Source organism: Pelophylax lessonae (assembly GCF_965119305.1).
Source record: "Pelophylax lessonae genome assembly, chromosome: 3".
Taxonomy (NCBI): Eukaryota; Metazoa; Chordata; class Amphibia; order Anura; family Ranidae; genus Pelophylax; species Pelophylax lessonae.
In genome coordinates this window covers 45,290,296-45,317,797 of record NC_138770.1, presented here as the reverse complement: position 1 = coordinate 45,317,797, position 27,502 = coordinate 45,290,296, and the positions used below count along the sequence as shown (strand labels likewise).

General features: G+C 47.0%; 1 protein-coding gene across 1 annotated transcript in view; it reads left to right on the top strand.

The window, feature by feature from the left end:
- TRIM54 (tripartite motif containing 54) overlaps window positions 1–27,502 on the top strand; it is a 48,097-nt gene that overhangs the window by 9,833 nt on the left and 10,762 nt on the right. Inside the window, exons 2-7 of the mRNA XM_082251768.1 lie at window positions 605–777; window positions 5,297–5,471; window positions 18,216–18,311; window positions 20,556–20,789; window positions 24,027–24,049; window positions 26,381–26,505. Of these exons, the coding sequence (XP_082107894.1) occupies window positions 605–777; window positions 5,297–5,471; window positions 18,216–18,311; window positions 20,556–20,789; window positions 24,027–24,049; window positions 26,381–26,505 (826 nt within the window). The remainder of the gene's footprint in view (window positions 1–604; window positions 778–5,296; window positions 5,472–18,215; window positions 18,312–20,555; window positions 20,790–24,026; window positions 24,050–26,380; window positions 26,506–27,502) is intronic.

Genomic DNA, 27,502 nt, shown 5'->3' with positions numbered 1-27,502 from the left:
AGTTGGCACAGTTCTGAACAGAGGCCGGGAGCAGGAGCCAGCAGAGTGTCTTTCCATATTAGCAAGCTGTTGATTGGTTGCTTAGGACCACCCTGTGGTTTAACTTCAAAAGGTATTTTGGGCAGCTCCTCCTCCTGCCCTCCATCCTGAGCTAAGCTGCCTCCTGCTCCCCACTGTTCATTGTTGACAGCGGCGGAGAAGGCTTGTGGAGGCTTGCATGGTAGGGCGGGCCCAAACGAGCAGGCCAGGTAAATAACCCTGGCGGCCCGTACCTGGCCCGCGAGCTGTAGTTTGAGGACCCCTGCTTTACAGTCATCTAAGGTGCTATCTTGGCCTCTGTTTGATCTGCAGTTGACATGGTGCTATGACACCAGCCATTTGATGCCTTGACAGTTCAGTTGAGCGGTAACATAAGCACAATGGTAACTGTAAAAATCATCGTCAGTGACCCATATTCAATTTTTAAAAACCAATAAGAACATTAATCATACATATACACATATACATTTAACATTCTTGGATATCAAATCATGGAGTTTCAGAGTCCACCTTGCCCCACACTGATTCATATTTTACGATACGGTAAAATTTTCTTTATCTTTAGGCCTCCAACCCATTGTGGCAGTCCCGGGGCTCTAGCACAGTGTCATCAGGGGGACGTTTCCGCTGTCCATCCTGTCGTCACGAAGTGGTCCTTGACCGACATGGAGTCTACGGACTACAACGGAACCTGCTGGTGGAAAATATCATCGACATTTATAAGCAGGAGTCATCCAGGTAATTTTATTTTTTTGCAACTTTTTATTCAATTTAAAACTTAGAGAGGTACAAAACAGAGCCAATTGGCCATACCCTGGCTCAATACAACAAGGTACAAATAAAACACAATAAGAAAACAACCAAGGCACTCAAAAACCTTAGCCCTTAAGGAAAAAGAAATACCTAGGCAATCATACCCATATGCAATTACATCCCTCAAGGCATAGCCCTCCACATCGCCCCAGACCACCAGAATAAACAGAACGCACAAAACCAAAAAAATCTGCAATTGAAGGGCTCAGTAGTAGCATTCACAGAGCATACAACTCGATTGAATTATTGGGAGGAAGTAGTGAAAGGGGAATTCATTCAAATATCCCAGACTTTGGAGAATTTTTTGGAGCAGCCCCTAGATTCATATGTGATTTTATACAATTGGATGGCAGAACTAACCAGAGATTTCCTGTAGTCTAGGGTGGGAGCTTGAGGGGCCTTCCATTTAAGAATAACAGCTTTCCTCACATAAAATAAAAGAAGACCCAGAAAAGTGCGGAGTAACCTAGTGGGGACCAAGGAGTGGATTAAACCCTGAATGCATACTGTATATCTACTTTCAGTGGGACTGGTTGTCAATGTACATATAAATCTTGACACCTCACCTCAAAAGGCACTTTTTGCTGGGCAAGGCCAAAAAAACATGATAGAAGTCTCCCTGATCTGCCGTGCATCTCAAGCACCTCAAGGGGGTAGAGGGTAGATCCCATGCAAACGCTGAGGGGTAAAATAAATCCCGTACAAAAGTTTACATTGTATCAGTCTGACTCTAGTGGACACTAACTGTTGCATAAGATACTCCCAAATACAGTGCCTTGCGAAAGTATTCGGCCCCCTTGAATTTTTAGACCTCTTGCCACATTTCAGGCTTCAAACATAAAGATATAAAACTGTAATTTTTTGTGAAGAATCAACAACAAGTGGGACACAATCATGAAGTGGAACAAAATTTATTGGATATTTCAAACTTTTTTAATAAATAAAAAACTGAAAAATTGGGCGTACAAACTTATTCAGCCCCCTTAAGTTAATACTTTGTAGCGCCTTCTTTTGCTGTGATTACAGCTGTAAGTCACTTGGGGTATGTCTCTATCAGTTTTGCACATCGAGAGACTGAAATTTTTGCCCATTCCTCCTTGCAAAACAGCTCAAGCTCAGTGAGGTTGGATGGAGAGCGTTTGTGAACAGCAGTTTTCAGTTCTTTCCACAGATTCTCGATTGGATTCAGGTCTGGACTTTGACTTGGCCATTCTAACACCTGGATATGTTTATTTGTGAACCATTCCATTGTAGATTTTGCTTTATGTTTTGGATCATTATCTTGTTGGAAGACAAATCCTCATCCCAGTCTCAGGTCTTTTGCAGACTCCATCAGGTTTTCTTCCAGAATGGTCCTGTATTTGGCTCCATCCATCTTCCCATCAATTTTACCATCTTCCCTGTCCCTGCTGAAGAAAAGCAAGGCCCAAACCATGATGCTGCCACCACCATGTTTGACAGTGGGGATGGTGTGTTCAGGGTGATGAGCTGTGTTGCTTTTACACCAAACATAACGTTTTGCATTGTTGCCAAAAAGTTTGTTTTTGGTTTCATCTGACCAGAGCACCTTCTTCCACATGTTTGGTGTCTCCCAGGTGGCTTGTGGCAAACTTTAAACGACACTTTTTATGGATATCTTTAAGAAATGGCTTTCTTCTTGCCACTCTTCCATAAAGGCCAGATTTGCGCAGTATACGACTGATTGTTGTCCTATGGACAGAGTCTCCCACCTCAGCTGTAGATCTCTGCAGTTCATCCAGAGTGATCATGGGCCTCTTGGCTGCATCTCTGATCAGTCTTCTCCTTGTATGAGCTGAAAGTTTAGAGGGACGGCCAGGTCTTCGTAGATTTGCAGTGGTCTGATACTCCTTCCATTTCAATATTATCGCTTGCACAGTGCTCCTTGGGATGTTTAAAGCTTGGGAAATCTTTTTGTATCTAAATCCGGCTTTAAACTTCTCCACAACAGTATCTCGGACCTGCCTGGTGTGTTCCTTGTTCTTCATGATGCTCTCTGCGCTTTAAACGGACCTCTGAGACTATCACAGTGCAGGTGCATTTATACGGCGACTTGATTACACAGAGGTGGATTCTATTTATCATCATTAGTCATTTAGGTCAACATTGGATCATTCAGAGATCCTCACTGAACTTCTGGAGAGAGTTTGCTGCACTGAATGTAAAGGGGCTGAATAAGTTTGCACGCCCAATTTTTCAGTTTTTTATTTGTTAAAAAAGTTTGAAATATCCAATAAATTTCGTTCCACTTCATGATTGTGTCCCACTTGTTGTTGATTCTTCACAAAAAATTACAGTTTTATATCTTTATGTTTGAAGCCTGAAATGTGGCAAAAGGTCGGAAAGTTCAAGGGGCCGAATACTTTCGCAAGGCACTGTATCTTCCCAATCCTTACTGTCTAGCCCCAGAGCCTCTGCCCGCCATTTGGTGAAAAGACCATCGAAACCATCATGTATAGAAGGAAATAGGGCTTTGTAAATGGTAGAAGAGAATCAATCCTAAGGAAAGTTTTTAGCCCAAATGAGGCAAGAGCCAACCTGGATGAACCAAACTGAGCCTGAAACACATGGTGTAACTGTAAATATCTGAAAAGATGGGAAATAGGAAAAGAGATCTGCTGCTTCAAAGTATCAAATGTTTTTAGGGTTATTTTTGCAGATGTGGCTGAGATACTTAATCCCCTTGGTAGCCCAAACTGTGGGATCCATCCAGGTAAATCTTGGTCTTGAACAACACCTAAAGCTGATCAGTGTTCTATATACAATAATACATATTGGAGTAGGGGGAAGGTTAGTAGCAGTTGGTCACATTCAGCTGGACGTGTTCTGTAATGTTGAAGATGTTTTGTAGCTTCTCCAAGCAAGTTCTAATGATTGGAACTCAATACTGAAACAGGACGTGTTCTGTAATGTTGAAGACCTTTCGTAGCTTCTCCAAGTCTCTTTATCAGTTCTAATGATTGGAACTCAATACTGAAACAGGACGTGTTCTGTAATGTTGAAGACCTTGCGTAGCTTCTCCAAGCAAGTTCTAATGATTGGAACTCAATACTGAAACAGGACGTGTTCTGTAATGTTGAAGACCTTTCGTAGCTTCTCCAAGCAAGTTCTAATAATTGGAACTCAATACTGAAACAGGACATGTTCTGTAATGTTGAAGACCTTTCGTAGCTTCTCCAAGCAAGTTCTAATGATTGGAACTCAATACTGAAACAGGACGTGTTCTGTAATGTTGAAGACCTTTCGTAGCTTCTCCAAGCAAGTTCTAATGATTGGAACTCAATACTGAAACAGGACGTGTTCTGTAATGTTGAAGACCTTTCGTAGCTTCTCCATGCAAGTTCTAATTATTGGAACTCAATACTGAAACAGGACGTGTTCTGTAATGTTGAAGACCTTTCGTAGTTTCTCCAAGCAAGTTCTAATGATTGGAACTCAATACTGAAACAGGACGTGTTCTGTAATGTTGAAGACCTTTCATAGCTTCTCCAAGTCTCTTCATCAGTTCTAATGATTGGAACTCAATACTGAAACAGGACTTGTTCTGTAATGTTGAAGACCTTTCGTAGCTTCTCCAAGTCTCTTTATCAGTTCTAATGATTGGAACTCAATACTGAAACAGGACGTGTTCTGTAATGTTGAAGACCTTTCGTAGCTTCTCCAAGCAAGTTCTAATGATTGGAACTCAATACTGAAACAGGACGTGTTCTGTAATGTTGAAGACCTTTCGTAGCTTCTCCATGCAAGTTCTAATTATTGGAACTCAATACTGAAACAGGACGTGTTCTGTAATGTTGAAGACCTTTCGTAGTTTCTCCAAGCAAGTTCTAATGATTGGAACTCAATACTGAAACAGGACGTGTTCTGTAATGTTGAAGACCTTTCGTAGTTTCTCCAAGCAAGTTCTAATGATTGGAACTCAATACTGAAACAGGACGTGTTCTGAAATGTTGAAGACCTTTCGTAGCTTCTCCAAGCAAGTTCTAATGATTGGAACTCAATACTGAAACAGGACGTGTTCTGTAATGTTGAAGACCTTTCATAGCTTCTCCAAGTCTCTTCATCAGTTCTAATGATTGGAACTCAATACTGAAACAGGACTTGTTCTGTAATGTTGAAGACCTTTCGTAGCTTCTCCATGCAAGTTCTAATGATTGGAACTCAATACTGAAACAGGACGTGTTCTGTAATGTTGAAGACCTTTCATAGCTTCTCCAAGTCTCTTCATCATTTCTAATGATTGGAACTCAATAAATGGCTTGGAGAAGCTACAAAACATCTTCAACATTACAGAACAAAGCTTGCTGAATGTGACCAAGTTCTACCAGCTATACCATGAGCTTGAAGAATTTAGAACCTTCGAAGAGTAAGAGAACAGTTTGGCATCATTGTCTTTCTACTTCATATTTGTTTTAATTTTATCCAGGCCTCTGAACACAAAGACGACGGAGCAGCACTTCATGTGTGAGGAACACGAGGACGAGAAAATCAATATTTATTGCTTAACCTGTGAGGTCCCTACCTGTTCCATGTGTAAGGTGTTTGGGGCACACAAGGACTGTGAAGTGGCCCCTTTGTCCAGCATCTACAAAAGACAGAAGGTACTTCCTGGGGATATATGGGGATATTTGCTGGAGACCCATATCATACCTATGGTTGGTGGAAGAGGTCAGACAAGTACATACATCTACAAGGGTTGGACAGGGCTGGAAATACGTAGATGTGGAGTCATTGCTATTGGGTCATTAAACCAGTGATGCTCTGTGGCTATTAGGTTTACAAGGTGCTTGGGTATAGTAATGAGAAAACCTGTCCACACATTCTTCACCTGATTGTAGAGGTTGGAAATGCAATTATTTTTTTAATCATTATCCTAGCAAACAGTATTTTTTAAACCCTTTTAAGTTACAGAACCCTTTTAAAAATATGCAAAATTCCAAGGCACAGCAGTCTAAAAATAAAAAGTACTAATCAATGGGAAATCTGAGCTCTTGACGATGCACACAACCTCCTTGATGAAAATAACTTCAACTTAGAAGCCTCCCATTATGTCAACCCCCTCCCCCATCACGTCAGAGGTCCCTCTCTAAAGCGGAGCTCCACCCAAAAGGGGAATTTCCACTTTTTCGCACCCTCATCCTCTCCACTGCCACATTTGGCACTTTTTGGGGGGAGCTGGTACCTTGTTTTGACAGTTACCCACCCCACTTTCTGGTAAGATCGCCGCAAAGTGATCTACGTCATGTCCAGCCCCTCCTCCTTCCCCCAGCTACCTTCTGGGACCATTCAGAAAGCACAGCGCGACTCGCGCATGCGCAGTAGGAAACCAACGGTGAAGCCTGTGAAGGCTTCACTGCCGGTTTCCCTTACTTGCAATGCCGACACCCGCACCCGAAGCCGATGGACAAATTGGCTTGGGGTGCCGACATTGCGGGATCCCTGGACAGGTAAGTGTCCTTATATTAAAAGTTAGCAGCTGCAGTATTTGTAGCTACTGACGTTTAATTTTTTTGCCCAGACTGGAACTCCACTTTAAAATCAGAAGTTCCCCATCACGTGTTAAAGTCCCTTCTATATATGAGAGCCCCCCATCACATCAGAGTAACCTCACAACAGGGTCGATCCATCACCTCAGTGTCACCCCTTCACATGGTCCTCTTGTCACATGAGAGGCCCCCGTCACATCAGAGTTCCCCCTATACACACAAGTCCCCCCACCCCACACACATCAAAGTAATGAGAGAGTACACCCATCACTTTAGAGTCTTTCCCATCACCACAGATCCCCCATCACAGAGTGTTCTTATCATATTAGAGGTCCCCATCACACCAGAGTCCCCCTATACATGAGAGCCCACATCTCCCTTCACAGTCCCCCCAATCACACAGTCCCCCAATCACAGAGCTCCCCAATCACACAGTCCCACCATCAAAGAGCCCCATAATCACATAGACCTCCCTATCACAGACAACCCCAATCGCACAATCACCCCATCAGAGATCCCCCAATTACACAATCACCCCATCACAGATACCCCATTCACAACATCACCCCATCACAGATCCCCCAATCACACAATCATCCCATCACAGATCCCTCAATGACACAATCATCCCATCACAGATCCCCCAATCACAACATCTCCCCATCACAGATCCCCCAATCCCACAATCACCCCATCACAGATTCCCCAATCACACAATCATCCCATCACAGATCCCCCAATCCCACAATCATCCCATCACAGATTCCCCAATCCCACAATCATCCCATCACAGATCCCCCAATCACAACATCTCCCCATCACAGATCCCCCAATCCCACAATCACCCCATCACAGATCCCCCAATCACACAATCATCCCATCACAGATCCCCCAATCCCACAATCATCCCATCACAGATTCCCCAATCACACAATCATCCCATCACAGATCCCCCAATCCCACAATCACCCCATCACAGATCCCCCAATCACAACATCATCCCATCACAGATCCCCCAATCACACAATCACCCCATCACAGATACCCCAATCACAACATCTCCCCATCACAGTTCCCTCAATCCCACAATCACCCCATCACAGATTCCCCAATCACACAATCATCCCATCACAGATCCCCCAATCACACAATCACCCCATCACAGATCCCCCAATCACACAATCACCCCATCACAGATCCCCCAATCACACAATCACCCCATCACAGATCCCCCAATCACACAATCATCCCATCACAGATCCCCCAATCACACAATCACCCCATCACAGATCCCCCAATCACACAATCATCCCATCACAGATCCCCCAATCACACAATCACCCCATCACAGATCCCCCAATCCCACAATCACCCCATCACAGATCCCCCAATCACACAATCACCCCACCACAGATCCCCCAATCACACAATCATCCCATCACAGATCCCCCAATCACACAATCATCCCATCACAGATCCCCCAATCACACAATCACCCCATCACAGATCCCCCAATCCCACAATCACCCCATCACAGATCCCCCAATCACACAATCACCCCATCACAGATCCCCCAATCACAACATCACCCCATCACAGATCCCCCAATTACACAATCACCCCATCACAGATCCCCCAATTACACAATCACCCCATCACAGATCCCCCAATTACACAATCAAACCACCACAGATCCCTCAATCACACAATCACCCCATCACAGATCCCCCAATCACACAATCACCCCATCACAGATCCCCCAATCCCACAATCACCCCATCACAGATCCCCCAATCACACAATCACCCCATCACAGATCCCCCAATCACACAATCATCCCATCACAGATCCCCCAATCACACAATCACCCCATCACAGATCCCCCAATCCCACAATCACCCCATCACAGATCCCCCAATCACACAATCACCCCATCACAGATCCCCCAATCACAACATCACCCCATCACAGATCCCCCAATTACACAATCACCCCATCACAGATCCCCCAATCACACAATCACCCCATCACAGATCCCCCAATCACACAATCATCCCATCACAGATCCCCCAATCACACAATCACCCCATCACAGATCCCCCAATCCCACAATCACCCCATCACAGATCCCCCAATCACACAATCACCCCATCACAGATCCCCCAATCACAACATCACCCCATCACAGGTCCCCCAATTACACAATCACCCCATCACAGATCCCCCAATTACACAATCACCCCATCACAGATCCCCCAATTACACAATCAAACCACCACAGATCCCTCAATCACACAATCACCCCATCACAGATCCCCCAATCACAACATCACCCCATCACAGATCCCACAATCACCCCATCACAGATCCCCCAATCACAACATCACCCCATCACAGATCCCCCAATCACACAATCACCCCATCACAGATCCCCCAATCACAACATCACCCCATCACAGATCCCCCAATCACAAGATCACCCCATCACAGATCCCCCAATCACACAATCACCCCATCACAGACACCCCAATCGCAACATCACCCCATTACAGATCCCCCAATCACAACATCACCCCATCACAGATACCACAATCACCCCATCACAGATCCCCCAATCACAACATCACCCCATCACAGATCCCCCAATCCCACAATCACCCCATCACAGATCCCCCAATCCCACAATCACCCCATCACAGATCCCCCAATCGCAACATCACCCCATTACAGATCCCCCAATCACAACATCACCCCATCACAGATCCCCCAATCACACAATCACCCCATCACAGATCCCCCAATCACAACATCACCCCATCACAGATCCCCCAATCCCACAATCACCCCATCACAGATCCCCCAATCCCACCATCACCCCATCACAGATCCCCCAATCACAACATCACCCCATCACAGATCCCCCAATCACACAATCACCCCATCACAGATCCCCCAATCACACAATCACCCCATCACAGATCCCTCAATTACACAATCACCCCATCACAGATCCCCCAATCACACAATCACCCCATCACAGATCCCCCAATCACACAATCACCCCATCACAGATCCCCCAATCACACAATCATCCCATCACAGATCCCCCAATCACACAATCACCCCATCACAGATCCCCCAATCACACAATCATCCCATCACAGATCCCCCAATCACACAATCACCCCATCACAGATCCCCCAATCCCACAATCACCCCATCACAGATCCCCCAATCACACAATCACCCCACCACAGATCCCCCAATCACACAATCATCCCATCACAGATCCCCCAATCACACAATCATCCCATCACAGATCCCCCAATCACACAATCACCCCATCACAGATCCCCCAATCCCACAATCACCCCATCACAGATCCCCCAATCACACAATCACCCCATCACAGATCCCCCAATCACAACATCACCCCATCACAGATCCCCCAATTACACAATCACCCCATCACAGATCCCCCAATTACACAATCACCCCATCACAGATCCCCCAATTACACAATCAAACCACCACAGATCCCTCAATCACACAATCACCCCATCACAGATCCCCCAATCACACAATCACCCCATCACAGATCCCCCAATCCCACAATCACCCCATCACAGATCCCCCAATCACACAATCACCCCATCACAGATCCCCCAATCACACAATCATCCCATCACAGATCCCCCAATCACACAATCACCCCATCACAGATCCCCCAATCCCACAATCACCCCATCACAGATCCCCCAATCACACAATCACCCCATCACAGATCCCCCAATCACAACATCACCCCATCACAGATCCCCCAATTACACAATCACCCCATCACAGATCCCCCAATCACACAATCACCCCATCACAGATCCCCCAATCACACAATCATCCCATCACAGATCCCCCAATCACACAATCACCCCATCACAGATCCCCCAATCCCACAATCACCCCATCACAGATCCCCCAATCACACAATCACCCCATCACAGATCCCCCAATCACAACATCACCCCATCACAGGTCCCCCAATTACACAATCACCCCATCACAGATCCCCCAATTACACAATCACCCCATCACAGATCCCCCAATTACACAATCAAACCACCACAGATCCCTCAATCACACAATCACCCCATCACAGATCCCCCAATCACAACATCACCCCATCACAGATCCCACAATCACCCCATCACAGATCCCCCAATCACAACATCACCCCATCACAGATCCCCCAATCACACAATCACCCCATCACAGATCCCCCAATCACAACATCACCCCATCACAGATCCCCCAATCACAAGATCACCCCATCACAGATCCCCCAATCACACAATCACCCCATCACAGACACCCCAATCGCAACATCACCCCATTACAGATCCCCCAATCACAACATCACCCCATCACAGATACCACAATCACCCCATCACAGATCCCCCAATCACAACATCACCCCATCACAGATCCCCCAATCCCACAATCACCCCATCACAGATCCCCCAATCCCACAATCACCCCATCACAGATCCCCCAATCGCAACATCACCCCATTACAGATCCCCCAATCACAACATCACCCCATCACAGATCCCCCAATCACACAATCACCCCATCACAGATCCCCCAATCACAACATCACCCCATCACAGATCCCCCAATCCCACAATCACCCCATCACAGATCCCCCAATCCCACCATCACCCCATCACAGATCCCCCAATCACAACATCACCCCATCACAGATCCCCCAATCACACAATCACCCCATCACAGATCCCCCAATCACACAATCACCCCATCACAGATCCCTCAATTACACAATCACCCCCATCACAGATTCCCCAATCACACAGTCCCCCCAATCACACAGTCCCCCAATCACAGAACCCCCAATCACACAGTCCCCCAATCACAGAACCCCCAATCACACAGTCCCCCAATCACAGAGCCACCCAATCACACAGTCCCCTATTACCAGCAGAGCCCTACCTTTGACTCAGTGGGTGGAGGGGGAGCAGGTCTAGAGAAAGCAGACTTCCATCGTCTCCTGAATGCTGGGGTTGGCCCCACATGCTATCTGCCCTGGATCAGAGTCATGCGTTGCTATTCTGTGGGCAGATTAGCCACCAACACCACAGCAACGAATGACACCGTACATATCCTAGAGCGTCAATGGTTGTTATAAGGCTGGTGGCCAACCCACCCACGCCATGGTAACTCATGGCGCTGAACCAGGGCAAACTAAGGTCTGGTCTTGTGACACCCTGGGGGGAACCCAAACAGCACCATGTGGTGCCATGGCACCTTAGTTGAGAAACACTCTCCTAGAAGACATAGGTTGAAAGTTGCTTTGACTGTTGGCAAAGGACTAAAGTAATGTTTGGTCTGTGAATGGGACTTCTGACCTGACCTGTCAGTGCCATCTAAATCTTACTTTCAATAGATATTCAGTCTCCTAGCTTAGGTTGACTTCCAGCCACCCATCACCCATTATAATTTAGCACCCTACATTTAGTTTAGTACATGGAGAACACTAGGTTTTTGCAAATGTTTGGAGTCCCACATTGAGTTGGATATTTGTTCTCTGCCAGGTGCTCCTGAGCTCCCCGGAGGAATCTGAAGAGTATATAAAAAGATGCACATGTCACAAGTCTAGAATTAGTCCTGAACGGTTTATTACCTAGGCCAGGGGTCCATGGGCCAAATTTGCCCTTTGCTTGCCTCTATCTGGCTCCTGGTGCACGATTTCTTCCACTGCCACCAACAATGGGGGTACTATGCCTCCCAATGATACCAGAGATGGGAAGCTAATTATTATGGGGCACCCATGATGGGGCACTATTTCTTCCACTGACACCAATGATGGGGCACTATTCCTCCCACCGATACCAATGATGGGGCACTATTCTGTTATGGATGATATGTTTCTTTAAATGCAACTCTATGGTGCATCTCTGTTGTACTACTTCCTGTGTTGTGTTTCCTTTTCCTGTTGGTTTACTTCAGTAAAGCATGGCTTCTGTACAGTAATGGCTTGTGCTGTCTCCTTCCATATATCACATCAAACATGGTGTCAGAAGATTTCTGGATCCATACTCCTTCTACACATTTGATGCTGAGAGCCTGCTAGCCTTGATGTGAGTGTTCTTAGACCTGATTGTGCTTTCTAACACTTGCAGTCCTGTCCTGGATACTGAGTATTTGCAGCAAGGAGAACAGCATCATGGCAGCTAACAGCATTCCACTGCCTGAGACAATGAGGGTGAGTGGAGATGTCAGCAGTAACTGGGACAATTTCAGGGCTGAATTTGAGGACTACTCCCTAGCCACAGGGATGAATGAGAAGCCTGCAGCAGTGCAAGCAGCCACACTGAGGAGGGTGATGGGCAGTGAATGCCTCCATGTGTACAAGCATAATCTGAACCTCACAGAGGAGGAAAAGAGTGACACCAAAACCATTCTGAATGCATTGGAAGCTTTCTTCAGACCCTCTAGAAATGTAATTTATGAAAGATATATATTTGGCTGCTGTGAGCAAGAAGACTGTGAATCAATAGACAGGTTTGTCACACGGCTAAGAGAAAAAGCTGCAAGCTGTGAGTATGGCTCTCTGAGAGATGAACTTATTCGTGATAAAATAGTTTTGGGTATCACCAGTGAAAGCACATGTCGCCACCTGCTGAGGAAACATGATTTAGATCTACATACAGCAATTGAGATATGTCGCACTGCAGAAATTACTGACAAACATATGAAAGCTATGGAGCAGGATAAACTGGTTGACAATATCCATGCAGCCTCTAAACAACAGCAAAACTTCAGAAACCACCAGCATAAGTTTCAGCACAAGGGTCACCTACACAACTCACCTGGGAGGAAGCCTGCATCATGCAAGTATTGCGGCAATGTGCATGTACAAAAGAAAGAAAAGTGTCCTGCATATGGGAAAATTTGTACTGCATGTGGTAAACCAAATCACTTTGCAAGGGTGTGTCTCTCCAGTAAAATGGAAGCAAGGAAGCTGCACATAATTGAGCAAATATCCGATCCGGAGGACGCACACCTGCTTAGCACTGATATGGTTTACTCCTCAGAATGCATTGGTGCTGTAAACACAAAGGGCAAAAAATGGTTTGTAAACCTCAGATTAAACAATATAATCCAACCATGCCAGCTGGACTCGGGTGCAACGTGTGATGTCATGAGTATAAAGGACAAAATGAAACTGGCACCCAGAACACCCCTTCAGCCTAGTAGCACCAAACTAAAATTGTATTCAGGGGAACTAATGGAATCATTGGGGCTATTCCAAACAGAATGCAGCATACGTGATTGTATACACAAACTGAACTTTGAGATTGTAGACGCGGATCAGCAACCTCTATTATCGGGTTCAACATGTGAGCGCCTTGGACTGATGCTGTTCACCATTCCTGCTGAGCTACATAATGTGGATAAGCAGCCTGCAAAATCTCTGACTAGGCCACTGACAAAACAGCAAATTCTTCACGCCTACAGTGATGTGTTTGAGGGCCCGATAGTCTCTGTTCCAGGAGAGGTTCGTTTTGAACTGGATCCTACCATTCAACCTGTACAATGTGCCCCTCGCAATGTGCCTATCGCCATTAAGCCACAGGTTAAAGCTCAACTAGATAAATATGAAGCTGAAGGACATCTAACTTCAGTATCAGAGCCTACAGATTGGATCAGTAACATGGTCGTTATCAGAAAGCCTGAGAAGATCAGAATATGCATTGATCCCAAGTTTCTGAATATGGCCCTGAAACGGTCACACTACTTAATGCCAACGCTCGATGATATTTTGCACAAACTTCCTAAAGCGCGTGTCTTCACACTTGTTGATGCTAGAGATGCCTTTTTGCAGTGCAAACTGGATGAAAGGAGTAGCTACATGACCACGTTCTGGACTCCTTGGGGCAGAAAGAGATGGCTCAAACTACCATTTGGAGTCTCTGTAGCACCTGAGGTATACCAGCGAAAGCAGCATGAACTATTAGGTGGTCTTCATGGAATTGAGCCAATAGCTGATGACATTCTTATAGTTGGCTGCGGTAATACTGATAAGGAGGCTGAGCATGACCATGATGAAAAGTTAATAGCGCTACTGGATCGTTGTCGGCAGGTGATGCTGAGGCTTAGTGTAAAGAAATTGCAGTTCAAGGTGGGAGAAGTTCGTTTCCATGGACATATCCTGTCTTCACAAGGCTTAAAAGCTGACCCGGATAAGATTAAAGCCATTGTGGACATGCCACTGCCTGCTGATGCCAAAGCGGTACAGAGATTTATTGGCTTTGTTACATACCTGGCAAAATTCCTCCCACACTTATCTGAGGTGTGTGAGCCATTACGACGACTTCTGGACAAAGATGCAGTTTGGCACTGGCTTCCCAAGCATGACCAGGCAGTAGAGGACATAAAACGCTTGGTCACCTCTGCCCCAGTGTTAAAATACTATGATGTCACAAAGCCTGTTACGATACAAAGTGACTCCAGTAAAAATGGTCTAGGTTGTTGCCTTTTGCAGAAAGGTCAACCAGTTGCATATGCATCCAGAGCTCTTTCATCAGCTGAGCAAAATTATGCTCAAATTGAGAAGGAATGTTTAAGCATTGTATTTGCTTGCCAGCGTTTCCATCATTATCTTTATGGAAGGGATTCAATTACAGCTGAAACTGATCACAAACCTCTGATAACCATATTCAAAAAGCCCCTTTTGTGTGCTCCCAAGCGTTTGCAGAGCATGATGCTTACATTGCAGCATTACAACCTCAATGTTGTCTACAAGCCAGGATGTGATATGTATATCAGCGATACCCTGAGCAGAGCTACGTCAGATGATGTGGCACCTGGAGGTGAGCATGAGCATCGTACAATTTGTCTGCTGCAACGGGAACAAAATTTCTTTGCTGATATCAATCAAGCGGACTATCTTAATGTCACAGATCAGCGATTACATCAACTCATACAGCACACTGACAGTGATGCAACTTTACAAGCTTTGAAGTCTATTGTTTTGAGTGGGTGGCCGGATGTAAAAGAGGCAGTACCTGGAATTGTAAGGGAATATTGGTCCTTTAGAGATGAGATCAGCATACAAAATGGTATCTTGTACAAAGGTCCAAGAGTCATCGTGCCAAAGTCACTGAGAGCAGAAATGTTATTGCGCATACACTCCAGCCATATTGGTGGTGAAGCATGCTATCGACAAGCTCGTGATACCCTTTACTGGCCCAACATGCATGGTGAGATCAAAGACTTTGTCAGTAATTGTCCCACCTGCAATGAATATGCCCACTTACAACAAAAAGAAACCATGATGTCTCATGAGATACCTACACGTCCGTGGCAGATTATCAGTATGGACTTATTCAACTACGCAGGCAAGGAATACCTGCTATTAGTTGATCATTATTCAGACTTCTGGGAAATAGACCTTCTTCCCGACTTATCCACGGAATCTACAATTAAGAGGTGCAAGGCACAGTTTGCACGTCATGGCCAACCAGATACAGTGATCTCCGACAATGGCCCTCAATTTGCAAGCCTACAATTCAGAAAATTTGCTACTGAATGGGAGTTTGAGCATGTTACCTCCTCACCCCGTCATCCACAGGCTAATGGCAAAGCAGAATCAGCTGTAAAGATTGTTAAAAATTTATGCAAGAAAGCACAAAGTGATGGTAAAGACCCATGGAAAGCCATTTTACATTGGAGAAACACTCCAACTGAAGGCATGGATAGTAGTCCGGCACAAAGACTTATGTCAAGGAGATTGAAGACCTCCTTACCAGTAGCAAATAGGCTGCTTGAACCCGCTGTCATACAAGGTGTCCCAGAAAAATTAAGGATTAAGAGACAAGTGTCTAAGGCACGATATGACACGTCGGCCAGAGATTTGCCAGAATTGAATCTGGGGGAACGAATCCGTATGAAGCCATTGCCTGGCGATCGTACAGGCCGTTGGAGAATAGGTACTTGTCTGCAAAAGGTGGCACCACGCTCCTATCTTGTGGACGTTGACGGTACTCGTTATCGCCGCAATCGAGTGGATTTGAGAGTGGCAGAGCAGCCTGAATCTCAGTATCCCGTTGGTAGTTCAGACTCACCCATTGACAGTGAGGAGTGTACAGAGGCACAGCCTCATACCAGCGGCAATGACAGTTCTGGGCAAGCAAGTATGCCTGACGACCGTCAAGCGCAGAGCATACCAGTACCTGATGAGAGAAGCCCAGTAAATTCAGAGAGGGCTAAAGGAATCCTTGCACAAGGGCCAGTCTTCACCCGTAGTGGTAGATGTTCAAAACCACCTATGAGACTTAACCTATAGAATGTGTTATTACTGTGTCTCTATCGAATTTCACATGTTCATTTATTAATACTAAAAGGGGGAGATGTTATGGATGATATGTTTCTTTAAATGCAACTCTATGGTGCATCTCTGTTGTACTACTTCCTGTGTTGTGTTTCCTTTTCCTGTTGGTTTACTTCAGTAAAGCATGGCTTCTGTACAGTAATGGCTTGTGCTGTCTCCTTCCATATATCACATCAAACATATTCCTCCCACAGACACCAATGATGGGGCACTATTCCTCCCACTGATACCAATGATGGGGTACTATTCCTCCCACTGACACCAATGATGGGGCACTATTCCTCCCACTTATACCAATGATGGGGCACTATTCCTCCCACTGACACCAATGATGGGGCACTATTCCTCCCACAGACACCAATGATGGGGCACTATTCATCCCACTGATACCAATGATGGGGCACTATTCCTCCCACTGACACCAATGATGGGGTACTATTCCTCCCACTGATACCAATGATGGGGCACTATTCCTCCCACAGACACCAATGATGGGGCACTATTCCTTCCACTGACACCAATGATGGGGCACTATTTCTCCCACAGACACCAATTATGAGGCACTATCCTCCCACAGGCACCAATGATGGGGTACTATTTCTCCCACTGACACCAATGATGGGGCACTATTTCTCCCACTGATACCAATCATGGGGCACTATTCCTCCCACTGACACCAATGATGGGGCACTATTCCTCCCACTGACACCAATGATGGGGCGCTATTCCTCCTACTAACACCAATGATGGGGCACTATTCCTCCCACTGACACCAATGATGGGGCACTATTCCTCCCACTGACACCAATGATGGGGCGCTATTCCTCCTACTAACACCAATGATGGGGCACTATTCCTCCCACTGATACCAATGATGGGGCACTATTCCTCCCACTAACACCAATGATGGGGCACTGTTCCTCCCACTGATACCAATGATGGGGCACTATTCCTCCCACTGACACCAATGATGGGGCACTATTCCTTCCACTGACACCAATGATGGGGCACTATTCCTCCCACTGACACCAATGATGGGACGCTATTCCTCCCACTAACACCAATGATGTAATTTTTTCTAACTCTTACTGACCATGAAGCCTATGGCATGGTTTACTTCCACTTGTGCCGGGGCATTTTCTACATCTTCTACCACTGGTCACTGTCCGGCTCCCCTGAAGTTCGAAGGACAGTAAACTGACCCTTTGCTTGGAAAGTTTGGAGACCCCTGACCTAGGCCATTGCCTATTCTTCATTTTCCTGCCCATATTATCTGTAATCATCAATCATTACCAGAATACAAGCCCTGACGAAATGCGTTAGCTATCTCTTTGTGGAGTTGTAGCTTGGATTTATTCACATTTGGGTCCAGTGCCTTACCAACATAAATTCTAGCTCTGTTTTCTTCTGAACTAGAAATGTAATGAGCGATGTTCTTGTCTCCACAGAGTGACCTCAGTGATGGGATCGCAATGCTGGTCGCTGGCAACGATCGGGTTCAGGCAATTATCACACAGATGGAGGAGATCTGCAAAAGTGTTGAAGTGAGTGCCACTGAGATCAGACAGACGGACAGACAGACAAACAGACAATATGACTTTATGAAGGGGGGGGCAGTATATTGTCCCCTTTAGAGACCAGTATATTCTGAGTTAAGGGGGGACTCTAGTTGAGTGTACGATGTTGTGATGTTCCTTAGGAATATATTGAAGGTTAACCAAAAAATATAACTTGCGGGTCACATCCAGCCTACTAGAAGATTTTATTTGACCTGCAGTGGTGTATCCTCAAAATGGGAACTTTGATATAAGCTTGAACTCTGATGGGGACCCTAATGTAATGGGGAATCTTCTGGGGACCCTGATAAGGAGGGGGGCTCTGGTATAGGGGGAACTCTGATGTAGGATGGACTCTAATAGGGACCCTTAAGGGGGACTCTGATGGTGACCCTGATGTAAGGGGGACTCTGATGGGGACCCCAATGTAAGGGGGACTCTGATGTAAAGGGACTCTGATGGGGACCCTGATGTAAGTGGGCCTCTGATGTAGGATGGACCCTGATGTAAGGGGGACTCTGATATAGGGTGCACTCAAATGGGGACCCATAAGAGGGACTCTGATGGGGACTCTGTTGTTAGCGAAGGCTCTGATGTAACGATGTAAGGAGGACTCTGATGGGGACCCAGATATAAAGGAAGACTCTGATGTAAGATGGACTCTAATGGGGACCTGTAAGGGAGACTCTGATATAAGGGGGGATTCTGATGTAGGATGGACTCCAATAGGGACCCATAAGAGGGACTGTGATCAGGACCCTGATGTAAGGGAAGACTCTGATGTAAGGGGGGGCCATGATGGGGACCCTGATGTAAGGGGGACTCTGATGTAGGATGGACTCTAATAGGGACCCATAAGAGGAACTGTGATCGTGACCCTGATGTAAGGGAAGACTCTAATGTAAGGGGGACTCTGATGGGGACCCATAAGTGGGACTCAGATGGGGACCCAGAAGTAAGGGGGACTCTGATGAGGAATGGAATCTGATGGGGACCCATAAGAGAGACTCTGATGGTGACCCTAATGTAAGGGGGACTGTGATGTAGAATGGACTCTAATAGGGATCCATAAGGGGGACTCTGATGGGGACCCTGATGTAAGAGGGACTCTGATGTAGGGTGGAGACTAATAGGGACCCGTTTAGGGGGAACTCTGTTGTAAGCAAAGGCTCTGATGTAACAATGTAAGGATGACTCTAATGGGGACCCAGCTGTTAAAGAAGACTCTGATGTAAGATGGACTCTAATGGGGACCTGTAAGGAAGACTCTGATATAGGGGGGATTCTGATGGGGACCCTGTTGTAAGGGAAGACTCTTATGTAATGATACAAGGGGGACTCTGATGTAGGATGGACTCTGATGGGGACCTACAGGGGGACCCTGATGTAAGGGGAACTCTGCTGTAGGAGGGACTCTAAAGGGGACCCATAAGGGGGACTCTGATGGGGACCCTGATGTAAGGGAAGACTCTGATGTAAGGGGGACTCTGATGGGGACCCAGTGTAAGGGGGACTCTGATGTAGGATGGACTATGATGGGGACCCATAATGGGGACTCTGATGGTGACCCTGATGCAAGGGGGACTCTGGTTTAAGATGGACTCTAATGGAGACCCTTAAGGGTGACTCTGCTGGGGACTCTGTTGTAGGCGAAGGCTCTTATGTAACAATGTAAGGAGGACTCTGATGTAAGGGGGACTCTGATGTAGGATGGACTCTAATAGGGACCCTTAAGGAGGAATCTGGTGTAAGGGGGGACTTTTATGGGGATTCTGATGTAATGATGTAAGGAGGACTCTGATGTAAGGGGGGGGGCTCTGATGGGGGATCCTGATGAAATGATGTAAGGAGGTCTCTGATGTAAGGGGGGGACTCTGATGAGGATCCTAAAGTAATTATGTAAAGAGGACTCTGATGTAAGGGGGGGTCTCTGATGGGGATCCTGATGTAATGATGTAAGAAGGACTCTGATGTAAGGGGGGGACTCTGATGGGGATTCTGATGTAACGATGTAAGGAGGACTCTGATGTCATTTATAAAACAGATCTTTTTTTGGCCTGGGAATATTTGTAAAACCTACAATGTGGCTCTTGAAGTGAGCGGTTTGGCGCCCCCCGGTGGTGGGTTTATATCATATCACAGCCATGTTGTAGTGTTACATTGTATTTATAAAGAGTCAGTCAATGTGATGGGACGTTATAATGTAACATGTCACCCCTCTCTATTGTCCAGGACAACAGCCGCAGACAGAAGCAGCACCTGAGCCAGAGGTTTGACTCTCTCTATAACATCCTGGAGGAGAGGAAGAAGGAATTGTTACAAATGATCAGCCGGGAGCAGGATGAGAAGCTGCAGTACGTGCGTGGGCTGATCCGCAAACATGGCGACCACCTCGAAGTCACTTCCAAACTGGTGGAGACCTCCATACAGTCCATGGATGAGCCACAAATGGCTGCTTTTCTGCAGGTGCGGACCTCGAATTCCACTATGAGTATGGAGACATTAGGGTGGTGGAAGCGTGGGTATACCCTGTCTAAGGGAGGTTATATAGGGGGTATGAGGTGCTTACAGGGGTCTGAGAGGGTTCTGGTCGGCACCAATGGGTGCTGTTGGGTGGATGTGCTCTTCCCCGGGGTCTGAGAAGGTTCTGGTCTATAACAATGGGTGCTGTTGGGTGGATGTGCTCCTCCCCGGGGTCTGAGAGGGTTCTGGTCTGCACCAACGGGTGCTGTTGGGTGGATGTGCTCTTCCCCAGGGTCTAAGAGAGTTCTGGTCTGCACCAATGGGTGCTGTTGGGTGGATGTGCTCTTCCCCGGGGTCTGAGAGAGTTCTGGTCTGCACCAATGGGTGCTGTTGGGTGGATGTGCTCTTCCCACGGGGTCTGAGAGGGTTCTGGTCTGCACCAATGGGTGCTGTTGGGTGGATGTGCTCTTCCCCAGGGTCTGAGAGGGTTCTGGTCTGCACCAATGGGTGCTGTTGGGTGGATGTGCTCTTCCCCAGGGTCTGAGAGGTTTCTGGTCTGCACCAATGGGTGCTGTTGGGTGGATGTGCTCTTCCCCAGGGTCTGAGAGGGTTCTGGTCTGCACCAATGGGTGCTGTTGGGTGGATGTGCTCTTCCCCAGGGTCTGAGAGGGTTCTGGTCTACACCAGTGCTGTTGGGTGGATGTGCTCTTCTCCGGGGTCTGAGAGAGTTCTGGTCTGCACCAATGGGTGCTATTGGGTGGATGTGCTCTTCTCCAGGGTCTGAGATGGTTCTGGTCTGCACCCATGGGTGCTGTTGGGTGGATGTGCTCTTCCCCGGGGTCTGAGAAGGTTCTGGTCTGCACCAATGGGTGCTGTTGGGTGGATGTGCTCTTTCCCGGGCTCTGAGAGGGTTCTGGTCTGCACCAATGGGTGCTGTTGAGTGGATGTGCTCTTCCCCGGGGTCTGAGAAGGTTCTGGTCTGCACCAATGGGTGTTGTTGGGTGGATGTGCTCTTCTCCAGGGTCTGAGAAGGTTCTGATCTGCACCAATGGGTGTTGTTGGGTGGATGTGCTCTTCTCCAGGGTCTGAGAAGGTTCTGATCTGCACCTATGGGAGTTATTGGTTATATGTGCTCCTTGCCGGGATCTGAGAGGGTTCTGGTCTGCACCATTGAGTGCTGTTGAGTGGATGTGCTTTTCCCTAGGATCTGAGAGGGTTCTGGTCTGCACCAATGGGTGCTGTTGTGTGGATGTGCTCTTCCCCGGGGTCTGAGAGGGTTCTGGTCTGCACCAATGGGTGTTGTTGGGTGGATGTGCTCCTCTCCAGGGGTCTGAGAAGGTTCTGGTCTGCACCAACGGGTGCTGTTGGGTGGATGTGCTCTTCCCCGGGATCTGAGAGGGTTCTGGTCTGCACCAACGGGTGCTGTTGGGTGGATGTGCTCTTCCCCAGGGTCTAAGAGAGTTCTGGTCTGCACCAATGGGTGCTGTTGGGTGGATGTGCTCTTCCCCGGGGTCTGAGAGAGTTCTGGTCTGCACCAATGGGTGCTGTTGGGTGGATGTGCTCTTCCCACGGGGTCTGAGAGGGTTCTGGTCTGCACCAATGGGTGCTGTTGGGTGGATGTGCTCTTCCCCAGGGTCTGAGAGGGTTCTGGTCTGCACCAATGGGTGCTGTTGGGTGGATGTGCTCTTCCCCAGGGTCTGAGAGGTTTCTGGTCTGCACCAATGGGTGCTGTTGGGTGGATGTGCTCTTCCCCAGGGTCTGAGAGGGTTCTGGTCTGCACCAATGGGTGCTGTTGGGTGGATGTGCTCTTCCCCAGGGTCTGAGAGGTTTCTGGTCTGCACCAATGGGTGCTGTTGGGTGGATGTGCTCTTCCCCAGGGTCTGAGAGGGTTCTGGTCTGCACCAATGGGTGCTATTGGGTGGATGTGCTCTTCTCCAGGGTCTGAGATGGTTCTGGTCTGCACCCATGGGTGCTGTTGGGTGGATGTGCTCTTCCCCGGGGTCTGAGAAGGTTCTGGTCTGCACCAATGGGTGCTGTTGGGTGGATGTGCTCTTTCCCGGGCTCTGAGAGGGTTCTGGTCTGCACCAATGGGTGCTGTTGAGTGGATGTGCTCTTCCCCGGGGTCTGAGAAGGTTCTGGTCTGCACCAATGGGTGTTGTTGGGTGGATGTGCTCTTCTCCAGGGTCTGAGAAGGTTCTGATCTGCACCAATGGGTGTTGTTGGGTGGATGTGCTCTTCCCTGGGGTCTGAGAGGGTTCTGGTCTGCACCAATGGGTGTTGTTGGGTGGATGTGCTCTTCTCCAGGGTCTGAGAAGGTTCTGATCTGCACCAATGGGTGCTGTTGGGTGGATGTGCTCTTCCCCAGGGTCTGAGAGGGTTCTGGTCTACACCAGTGCTGTTGGGTGGATGTGCTCTTCTCCGGGGTCTGAGAGGGTTCTGGTCTGCACCAATGGGTGCTGTTGGGTGGATGTGCTCTTCCCTGGGGTCTGAGAGGGTTCTGGTCTGCACTTGGGTTTTATTGGTTGGATTTGCTCATCCTTGGGATCTGAAAGGGATTTGGTCTGCACCTATGGGTGTTATTGGTTGGATGTTTGGGCTGCTACTCTGGGGAACAGTTGTGTCTGAAATCCACATTAGGCTTCAATGGTGTAAAGTATGGATTGGGACCCCATTACCAGATCTAGGAACTCAGAACAGGGTTGGTGGGAACTCCAATGAATGGGCATAGGGATGGTAGTTACCCCTCATGATGGGCACAGCAGGTGTGCAGGCCCAGGGTTAGTTGAAACCTTTCAATATATGTATAGTAGGAACCCCTAATAAGGGGCACAGCAAGTCCTGCTGTGCCCCTTATGAAGGGTTTCCACCATCCCTGAGTTCCCAGGTCGGCACACTTGCTATGCTCTTTCTGAGGGGTTTCCACTCTTCCTATTGGGTTTTCCTTTATCTTATATAATGGATAATGCATCAGGAGGAGTGAGACATTCTAAGGTGGATCCAAACTCTTAGAATTCCTAGGTGGTAGGCAGGAGAAGAGCAAGATTTGGGAAATACCTATAGCAGGGAGATCCCACTACTGGAAACCCTCAGGGCTCGGTCACACTAGCAGCAGGGGGGGCGGTAAAACCAACTATTCTAACTTTAGCTGCAAAGGTATACATTGTATGTAACAAGTTAATTTTAAGGAGAAATCATAGAGTTGAGCGGAGTATCTCACTTTTGTTTTGTTCCTTCCTACAGCAAGCCAAGGAGCTGATCAAAAAGTAAGTATGAGCAAAACTCACCCAAAGACCACTCATAGTCACACATTGGTAGGAAGCCTGTAGAACCCCCCCCCCCTAATGGTCAGAAGTGGTACTACAAATTTTAAACATGACCCCAACCACTCCTCTGCTGTGCACCTATTTCAGAGGAGAAATATCTCTAGAACTATAGACAGTGCTTTTTTTCTCAGAGAATAGGTGCAGGAACTCCCTCCTTCTGAGTCACTTCTTGTCTCTGCCCCCTACCCACCTACGAGCACTGTCCCTTGATTCCACCCCCTACCCACCCCCGATCACCATCCCTTAGTACCACCCCCTACCCACCCCCGAGCACCGTCCCTTAGTACCACCCCCTACCCACCCCAGAGCACCGTCCCTTAGTACCACCCCCTACCAACCTCCCAGCACTGCCTCATTAGAGAATACAAAGCCAAGTATCATTATGTCATGCTAATTAATTCGTATGGAATGTGGTAATGATAACAAGAAAAGCAGTAAAATAGATCCCCTGCAGCCAGCAACAATATACACCCCAAACAACAATCGATTCTCTCAGTAATAATAGACCTCCCCAGCAACTTTGGACCCCTGCAACAAAATATCACCCCAGCAACAATTGACCCCCAGCAGCACGAACAGATCTCCCAGCAGCCAGCATCAATAGACTCTATACTCTATAGACCAATAGACCCCTGCCTCAACAGTGGATCCCATGCAACAACAATTGACCCCACCAGCAACAATAGGCCACCAGACAAAACGAAATCCTCTCTAGCAACAATAGATTCCCCAGCACCCAGCATCAGTGGACCTTCCATCACACCCCACCCTACCCCAGAACCCCTTGCCATTACAACCATTCAGTGCTGGAGGTGCCGGAACTGTGTTCCCCCACGTTCCCCCTGAAAAAATGCTCTGACTATAGATAATACTTAATGATACATTTGGTGGAAGCTGCATTTGCATACCCACAATTCTGAGATATTAAAGAAGGAAACCTATCGGCACAAAGTAGCTCAGAGAAGGAAAAATGAATACGCATTAAAATGATTGGTCAACGTGCCCCCAGCTGAGATAGCGTTTTTTCCAATCAGTAGGAAGCAAGCACTTTACTGCTATCAGAGTTCTAGGTCTGACTCATCAGGGAGTGTGGGAGACCTCAACAGAGAAACCACTGCTTCCACAAATAGAACAAGGGTTCTTCTCTACAGCATGCTGGCAGGGGACAGGCTTTTCTACTCGGCCCATGACTACTTTCTAAATTAACAGTAAGATTTTGCATTCGTATTTAGCTGGATTCATTTGCAAGTTCAAAAGCATGTTTCTAAGGGTCTTTACATCAGAATAAAAAGAGGGACAGCATATAAGGAAAGAGGGACAGAGGGATTTGATTCCAAAAAATGGACAGTCCCTTAAAATGAAGGACAATCGGTAGCCATGCATTTGTTTTCTTGGTGCTGGACTGATAAATCTTCAGCCACATGGGTTCCTAGTGTCTAGATGTGCTCCTTGAGTTAGAGAATGGGCTGGTGGTGTCTGATGTGTCCTGATCGCTACAGGCCATCATCAGTTTTTTTTACTGTGCATTGGGTAAGCACTTAGATGGTTCCTGCCCAAGCTTAGGGGGCAGTTTGGGTTTAGGAACTTGAATAGAATGTTAAGCAACCCACGTAGACTAAACCTGATTCACATTGTGTGTGCCAGAGTGCTTTTGGTGGGTTGTTATCTGCAGAGCTGCTGTTAGAAATCGCGGGGCCCCATACAGACTACCTGGCAGGCCCCCCCCCCCCAATAAAATATTAAAGCTATATTTAGCTAAAATTACAACAAAATCACTATTAGCAGACACAAATATAACATAACTCGCATAATTCCTGCTAAATCTAAAAAAAAAAAAAAAAAAAAAACGATGTTAAATAAAAATGAAGATGAGATGAGAAAAATATACAGGCTGGGTAGTTGGAGCTCCGGGATCAGAGAGACAGAGAGAGAGAGAGAGAGAGAAACAAAGTTACAAATAAACTCATGAGCAGAGATAACATTAGAGCCAGTGCTAGGAGGGGGGCCCACACAGGGAGGGGGATTAGTGAGAGATGACTGTCTCTTTCTCAGCAGATAAAAGCTGATAGCAGGGAGAGGGACAGATCAGATTCAGGTGCTGGAGGAAGATTTCTGTATTTGTTGTCCATCACTAATCCCCCTCTCTATGTGGGCCCCCCTGTGTGCTCGGGCCCCCTACAAGAGGGCTGGTGGTCCCCCCCTATCAGCGGCCCTGGTTATCTGTCTTGCTCTGCTCTCTATATACTGTATATTACTTTATTTTATCTGTAGGATCACAGACATGTCCAAAGTATCCACAATAGACCGACCGGACCCCGGATACGAGAACATGGACCACTTCTGCGTCAATGTGGACTGCGTGTCTGAGATGCTGAGGACCATCGATTTCTGTTCAGGTATCTATAGGGGCATGTCTTAAAAAAAGAAAGAAAGGATTCCTTGGTTGGATGGGAGAGGCTAATATACTGCTGTGTACACTGGGATCCCCTTCCCAAAAAAAGACACGGCTTGACCCCAAGGCAAGGGGTGGGGGGGTGGGGGGCTTATTTACTGTACATCCATAATGGTGGAAGAGAGAATATCTCAGGATGGGAAAATACATCTCTGATGGGGGGGATGGAAAATATTTTAGGATGAGATTATATGTACATCTGTTAAGGGGGGGATGGAAAATATCTTGGGATGGGGTCATATATAAATCCTTAAGAGTTGGATGGAGAATATTTTAGGATTGTGTCATATGTGCATCCATGAGGATGGGATGGAGAACATTTTAGGATGGGATCATATTTACATCCTTGAGAGTTGGATTGAGAATATCTTGAGATGGGGTCATACGTACATCAATGAGGGTGAGATGGAGAACATAAAGGGATGGGGTCATTTGTACATCCATGAAGGTAGGATGGAGAACATAAAGGGATGGGGTCATTTGTACATCCATGAAGGTAGGATGGAGAACATAAAGGGATGGAGTCATATGTACATCCGTAGGGGTTGAATAGAGAATATCCTAGGATGGGGTCATATGTACTGTGAGAGTGGGATTAAGAATATCTTGGGATGAGTAGATAAGTACATCTGTAAGGGTGGAATGAAAAATATCATTGGAGAAGCCATAAGTACATCTGTAAGGGTGGAATGGAAAATATCTTGGGAGAGGCCATAAGTACATCTGTGAGGGTGGGATGGAGAATACCTTGGTATGAGGCCATATGTACATCTGTGAGGTTGAGATGGAGAACATCTTGGAATGGGGTCATATATACATTCTTGAGAGTTGAATGGAGATTATCTTGAGATGGGATCATATGTACATCTATTGAGGTGTCATGGAGAACATCTTGGAATGGGGACATATGTACATCTGCGTGGGTTGAATGGAGAATATCT